Source organism: Salminus brasiliensis, chromosome 16 (assembly GCF_030463535.1).
Source record: "Salminus brasiliensis chromosome 16, fSalBra1.hap2, whole genome shotgun sequence".
In the NCBI taxonomy this organism is placed as follows: domain Eukaryota; kingdom Metazoa; phylum Chordata; class Actinopteri; order Characiformes; family Bryconidae; genus Salminus; species Salminus brasiliensis.
The window spans coordinates 36,345,890-36,353,336 of record NC_132893.1 but is presented as its reverse complement, the minus strand read 5'-3'; the positions used below and the strand labels follow the sequence as shown (position 1 = coordinate 36,353,336).

Genomic DNA, 7,447 nt, shown 5'->3' with positions numbered 1-7,447 from the left:
TGAACTCTCACACACCTGAGCCTTTACACACCCTAGCTCTCACACACCTGAGCTCTCACACCTGAGCTATCACACCTGAGCTCTCACACCCTAGCTCTCACACACCTGATTCCACCCCACAACGCGTCTCTGTGTGCCGCCTGTTTCTCTGATGTTTCTGTTCGAGCAAATCTTTGATGATCTAAGAGATTCAGTTTTTCATTACTGTGACATTATCAAAGCTCACAAGGAAAATGAGGGTGAGTCTCAATATTGTACTAAATAGAAATAGGCCGATCAGTGTTTTTAGGGCTGGTATCAGTCGCTGATCGTCTTCAGCATTACCCTTTCCAGGCACACTTGGTAACACATCATCCTGCAGGTCTTCTGGAATGTTCTGCTGCGAAGATGAAATGATCAGCCGCATTTAAACACTGTGGAAGCCGGGAATTCCCTACAGAACCGAGCTGTGGAGCTCTGAGTGTGGCTAGCGGTGTTTGCTGGCTCTGCTGTGTTCTGATACTGGCTGTACTGGGCTGAGTGATGGACTCTGGAGAGGGGCGTCCGGTTATGGGTGTTAAGTCTCCTCTCTGCTGCTCTCTGCACTCTACTGAGTTAGCTTTACACGTTCTGCAGAAATGGGAGTTTGGGTCAGATACAGTAAAAACACCAGACTGGCGATGTTCTATCATGGAGCGGATTGAAGCTGCCTTTAATGGGGTTCTGCAGCCATGAGCGAGGTTCAACTAGTGGTTGAATGAGGAACTGCAGCGTACTGTGAACTTGCACAGAGCTGCAGCAACTTGCAAAATATAGATCATATGATCTGACCGGCTCTCAGGGTATTTGTTTAGTATCACATATTTGGGCTGAAAATCAATCATTCCTTAATTAAAGACCCACTTAGGTGTTATCCCACAATGCATTGTGAAACAGAAAGGGAGGAGCTAAAAAAAAAGTCAGATAATGATGCTAGTGCTGCAGCGATGGTGGTGACATATGTTGTCATAGCAACACTTCATCACTTCCTGTTAGTACATTAATATTTGGTGTACTAGCCTGCCAAGCCTGCACTACTAAGACTAGTATGTGTGTGTGTGTGTGTGTATAATATATATATGTACTATAGTGCTCTACACACTGTAGTATCCCAGGCAGAGTTTAATGGGTCAGGTGTCAGTACTACAGTAAACACAGAGTAGCAGCAGACGGCGGTGCAAACAGACACCACGTAAACGTTCTACACTGAACTCTCCTGTACAGCTACAGTAACTGTAGAACCTGTAAGCCCAGGTCAAGCCCAGGTCAGCAGAGCAAATTAGCGCTACATCACAATAACAGTGAAGGTATGGTCAAGTGGATGAGGCTGTTAGCACCGCACTGACCCACAGCTTTTACAGTGTGTCTCAAAAGTAAGAAAAACGGTTTGACAGATCCGGAGTGACCCGGTCCAGACACGGCCTAACCGGTTCCCCTTCAGCCACAGCCATGTCTAAAATCAAATCACCGTCTACCAAACCATGTTCACTTCCTTACTGTTCACCTGCTTCTGAGACACCCTGTCTACTGTATACTGTATCATGTACACCCTGTACAATCCTGTACAGTATAACCTGTACATTACTGTACACCCTGTAGAACATATCCTGATATCACTAGCGCCCCCTACTGGGTCTGTTGATATTTACATACTACAAATATTAAGCTGCTCACCCTCTGATCAGATGAGTTATCTACCTGGACCAACAACCTGTCCAGACATTCAGAGTTAGCCTGTATTACTCATATATTAGTTATATGATATTAAACTGGGTGTTTTATGATGTGTTGATCTCTTGGCCTCTCACTGATTCCTGTAAAGCTGCTTTGTGAAAACAGCAGTTGTAAAAAGCTCTGTACTAATACATTTGATTTTATTAGATTTGATTTGACAGGACATTGGACAGAGGGTTAGGCGAACAGATCAGATGTCGCTCCACTGCAGCAGTGACTGCTTTGTGCATATTATTATCTTTGAAGTGATAATTAATGATTCTTCTAATTAGCATAATCACAAAACTGATCAACCTGCAGACAACCTAAGTGTCTGAACTAAGACAACCTTCTTTATTAATGTGGATTTATTAGATAATGATGATTAATAATAATAATAATAATAATAAACAGTACAGATATCATTTTATATGTTATCATTAATGGTTATTAGTCAGTCCTGTGTGTTTATCCTTTGTGACATGAGGTTGAGTTTTTGCTGCACCTGTGAGACTGAGCCACAAGAGGGCAGTCACTACTCAAACACAGTATCAGCATTGCATCACATTCATTTCTCACCACACATTTCTCATTAGCCCCAGTGCGTGCTTCAGAGCAGGACAAAGACACACCCACACACTCTCTCTCTCACACACACACACACACACACACACACACACACACACACACATACATATGTGTCAGTTCACATTGCAGATATTGTCCATAACCGGATCCAGGAATTCCGCCCTCTGCTGTAAGTCCTCTGATCTCGGCCTTGTTTGCCTTTCCTGAAGTTTCCACAGGCAGAGTCTGATTTCAGGGCTCTTACGTGTTCGGAGTGAAGTCACATCTTCACAACAGCAGCAGCAGCAGCAGCAGCAGCAGCAGGGGAGCTCAGGGTGGAGGTTATTTACTACAGCAGTTGTCCTGAGGAACCTTACTGAGGACCTCGTGATGGTGTTCACTGAAGGAAAACAGGCCTTACTGGGGTCTTACTGGGGTCTTACTGGGGTCTTACTGGGGTGGTTTTCTCTGCTATGTAAACATTAGAGATATAAAAATGTATATCATTGAATTAAAATGTTAAAAAGCACCAGTACTCACTAAAACCTTCACCACAGTTCAGACTGATTTGATTGTACACGGTGTACACATTTTTTATTTTAATTTTTAAGTATGTAAATTAATGTAATGTTCAGTCCAGTTTGACTCCCAACTTTGACCTTGTATCCTCGACCAGTCGCGCTGCTTCTTCGGTTGTTCTGACCCCTGAAGAGTGGGCCCAGCTCTGAGATGCCATAGCTGCTTCGTCTCCACTGTCTCTGATTGACGTAGTGAAGTTAGAGGCTCCACACAGTCAGTCAGGAGTTAGCCAGCATGCTAATAATAAAATTATAAAATAATCACCTCTCTCACCCCTCTCACAATCAGTCATAACATTAGTACCACTCATCTACAGCGGCTCCTGTAAGGGGGGGTCTATGAGGCAGTGAGTGAACAGTCAGGTCTTGAAGGTGATGAAGGTGCTGAAGCAGAATAAATGGACAAGCGTAAGAATCTGAGACACTTTTTTAGACAATGAGTGGGTCAGAACATCTCCAGAACATCAGGCATCAGGTCTTGTGGGGAGTTCCTGCAGTATGCAGTGGTCAGTACCTATCGACAGTGCTCCTAGGAATGACGACCGGTGAACTGGCGACAGGGTTTAGGGCACTGCATTGATGCTCACTGTGATCCCTTTGGTGTATAAATAGAAGATCACATCACATTTACTGATCAGTTTATAGGCGGTTGAGGTGCACTCTGGGTGCTGACATTACCGTAATGTTAACTGAGGAGCGACTCCAGCAGTCTTGTTATCCGTGAGACTGCATACACCCCAGCGAGCCCGCAGCATTCGTATGTTACTGGAGACGTGAGTGAGACAGTAAACAGGATTAAACTGAGCTGAGATGTAGAAGCTGCATGCCTGAGAAGAATCCCAGATCATTACTGAGAGTGGCTCTGCTGAGCTGAATGGGCTTAGCTGAATGTTAATGGACTCTTGAGTCTGAGAACTGCAGCTGTGCTCAGAATGAGGTTCCAGTCAGAGCTGAGCTGTTCTGTGAGAAGTCTTTCCGCACTGAGGCGGAGCTGAATAGCTTCAGACACACTGACGGCGTCTGCTCCGCAGCAGCTCAGATAGTCGGTGTTATTGGCGTGTCTGCAGGAGTGCTTCCTCATGGGCTTTTTCTTTACATAAAAACTCTGATTATTTCTATTCTTCTGTTTCTATTTTAACTGCTTTTAATTGCTCTCATTTACCAAACGTATGAAACCTAGTAAATTAACAGAGTGCCTCTGAACTTTTGTTACTTTTTAAAACTTCTCTGATTCGTTGTGATTCCCTGCTAATGTGTGTGTGTGTGTGTGTGTGCAGGAGGTCAGGTGGTGAACCTGATGAACCAGCGTTTGCAGACCGGTTTCTCCGAGGCAGAGGTTCTGCAGATCTTCTGTGATTCCTGCGAAGCGGTGGCTCAACTTCATCACTGCAAAACACCCATAATACACAGAGACTTAAAGGTACACACACATATACACTAAATGGACAAAAGTATTGGGACGCCTGCTCATATAGTGTTTCTTTTAACTATCTCTACTGTCCAGAGAAGAAGACAACTAGATTTTAGAGGATTGTTGCTGTAAGGATTTGATTGCATTCAACCACAAAAGAGTTAATGAGGTCAGGATGTTGGATGATGATCACTACTGCACCACCTAATCCCCAACTCATGCCAAAAGTACTGGATGGAGCTCCTCCACCATCATTCCAGAGAACACAGTTCTTCCACTGCTCCACAGCTCCTCAATGCTGGGGGGCTTTATACTCCTCTAGCCCACGCCTGGCATTAGGCAGCATGGAGCCAATAGGGTCATGATGTTGATCTGCTCCAGAGAGTCCTATTCTATTGGCAGTACTTCTTCTCTACAGGGACTAGACAAGCTGTGTGTGTGCATTTGCACATCTGTGTCAGCAGTGGGTGTAATTTAGAATAGCCGAATGCTTCATTAGAAGGGATGTAAACAAACAGTTTGTCGTATAGTATGTATATGTACAAAACGGAAGCTGCTGAAGGCTGTAAGGCTGTAAAGCTGAAGGCTGTAAGGTTGTAAAGCTGAAGGCTGTAAGGTTGTAAAGCTGAAGGCTGTAAGATTGTAAAGCTGAAGACTGTAAGGTTGTAAAGCTGAGGCTGTAAGGTTGTAAAGCTGAAGGCTGTAAGGTTGTAAACCTGAAGGCTGTAAGGCTGTAAAGCTCAGGCTGTAAGGTTGTAAAGCTGAAGGCTGTAAGGTTGTAAAGCTGAAGGCTGTAAGATTGTAAAGCTGAAGACTGTAAGGTTGTAAAGCTGAGGCTGTAAGGTTGTAAAGCTGAAGGCTGTAAGGTTGTAAAGCTGAAGGCTGTAAGATTGTAAAGCTGAAGACTGTAAGGTTGTAAAGCTGAGGCTGTAAGGTTGTAAAGCTGAAGGCTGTAAGGCTGTAAAGCTGAAGGCTGTAAGGCTGTAAAGCTGAAGGCTGTAAGGCTGTAAAGCTTAAGGTTGTAAAGCTGAGGCTGTAAGGCTGTAAAGCTGAGGCTGTAAGGCTGTAAAGCTGAAGGCTGTAAGGTTGTAAAGCTGAGGCTGTAAGGTTGTAAAGCTGAGGCTGTACGGTTGTAAACCTGAAGGCTGTAAGGCTGTAAAGCTGAAGGCTGTAAGGTTGTAAAGCTGAGGCTGTAAAGCTGTAAAGCTGAAGGCTGTAAGGTTGTAAAGCTGAGGCTGTAAGGTTGTAAACCTGAAGGCTGTAAGGTTGTAAACCTGAAGGCTGTAAGGCTGTAAAGCTGAGGCTGTACGGTTGTAAAGCTGAAGGCTATAAGGTTGTAAAGCTGAAGGCTATAAGGTTGTAAAGCTGAGGCTGTAAGGCTGTAAAGCTGAAGGCTGTAAGGTTGTAAAGCTGAAGGCTGTAAGTCTGTAAACCTGAAGGCTGAAAGGTTGTAACGCTGAGGCTGTAAGGCTGTAAAGCTGAGGCTGTACGGTTGTAAACCTGAAGGCTGTAAGGCTGTAAAGCTCAGGCTGTAAGGTTGTAAAGCTGAAGGCTGTAAGATTGTAAAGCTGAAGACTGTAAGGTTGTAAAGCTGAGGCTGTAAGGTTGTAAAGCTGAAGGCTGTAAGATTGTAAAGCTGAAGGCTGTAAGATTGTAAAGCTGAAGACTGTAAGGTTGTAAAGCTGAGGCTGTAAGGTTGTAAAGCTGAGGCTGTACGGTTGTAAACCTGAAGGCTGTAAGGCTGTAAAGCTGAAGGCTGTAAGGTTGTAAAGCTGAGGCTGTAAAGCTGTAAAGCTGAAGGCTGTAAGGTTGTAAAGCTGAGGCTGTAAGGTTGTAAAGCTGAAGGCTGTAAGGTTGTAAAGCTGAAGGCTGTAAGGTTGTAAAGCTGAGGCTGTAAGGTTGTAAGGCTGTAAGGTTGTAAAGCTGAGGCTGTAAGGCTGTAAAGCTGAGGCTGTACGGTTGTAAACCTGAAGGCTGTAAGGCTGTAACGCTGAAGGCTGTAAGGTTGTAAAGCTGAGGCTGTAAAGCTGTAAAGCTGAAGGCTGTAAGGTTGTAAAGCTGAGGCTGTAAGGCTGTAAAGCTGAAGGCTGTAAGGTTGTAAAGCTGAGGCTGTAAGGTTGTAAAGCTGAAGGCTGTAAGATTGTAAAGCTGAAGGCTGTAAGGTTGTAAAGCTGAGGCTGTAAGGTTGTAAACCTGAAGGCTGTACGGTTGTAAACCTGAAGGCTGTAAGGTTGTAAAGCTGAGGCTGTAAGGTTGTAAAGCTGAGGCTGTACGGTTGTAAACCTGAAGGCTGTAAGGTTGTTAAGCTGAAGGCTGTAAGATTGTAAAGCTGAAGGCTGTAAGGTTGTAAAGCTGAGGCTGTAAGGTTGTAAACCTGAAGGCTGTACGGTTGTAAACCTGAAGGCTGTAAGGTTGTAAAGCTGAGGCTGTAAGGTTGTAAAGCTGAGGCTGTACGGTTGTAAACCTGAAGGCTGTAAGGTTGTAAAGCTGAGGCTGTAAGGTTGTAAAGCTGAGGCTGTAAGGTTGCAAGCTGAGGCTGTAAGGTTGTAAAGCTGAAGGCTGTAAGATTGTAAAGCTGAAGGCTGTAAGGTTGTAAAGCTGAGGCTGTAAGGTTGTAAAGCTGAAGGCTGTAAGGTTGTAAAGCTGAGGCTGTAAGGTTGCAAGCTGAGGCTGTAAGGTTGTAAAGCTGAAGGCTGTAAAGCTGCAGGTTGTAAGGTTGTAAAGCTGAAGACTGTAAGGTTGTAAAGCTGAAGGCTGTACGGTTGGAGTCTGTGAGGCTGTAAGGTTGGACGGTTGGAGTCTGTGAGGCTATAAGGTTGTGATGCTGTAAGGTTGTAAAGCTGAGGCTGTAAAGCTGAAGGCTGTAAGGTTGTAAAGCTGAAAGCTGTAAGGTTGTAAAGCTGAAGGCTGTAAGGTTGTAAAGCTGAAGGCTGTAAGGTTGTAAAGCTGAAGGCTGGAGTTGGAGCCTGTGAGGCTGTACGGTTGGAGTATGTGAGGCTGTAAGGGTGTGAGGCTGTGAGGTTGGAGTCGGTGGGGCTGTGAGGTTGGAGTCGGTGGGGCTGTGAGGTTGGAGTCGGTGGGGCTGTGAGATTGGAGTCGGTGGGAGTCGGTGGGGCTGTAAGGTTGGAGTCGGTGGGGCTGTGAGGTTGGAGTCGTTGGG

The 7,447-nt window shown here is 45.0% G+C and overlaps 1 protein-coding gene across 2 annotated transcripts in view; it reads left to right on the top strand.

Annotated features, from left to right (window-relative positions):
* Positions 1–7,447, top strand: part of aak1b (AP2 associated kinase 1b) — a 42,398-nt gene that overhangs the window by 6,241 nt on the left and 28,710 nt on the right. For both annotated transcript variants that reach the window (XM_072659612.1, XM_072659613.1), the window contains exon 4: positions 4,154–4,296. In XM_072659612.1, coding sequence (XP_072515713.1) covers positions 4,154–4,296 — 143 coding nt within the window. The remainder of the gene's footprint in view (positions 1–4,153; positions 4,297–7,447) is intronic.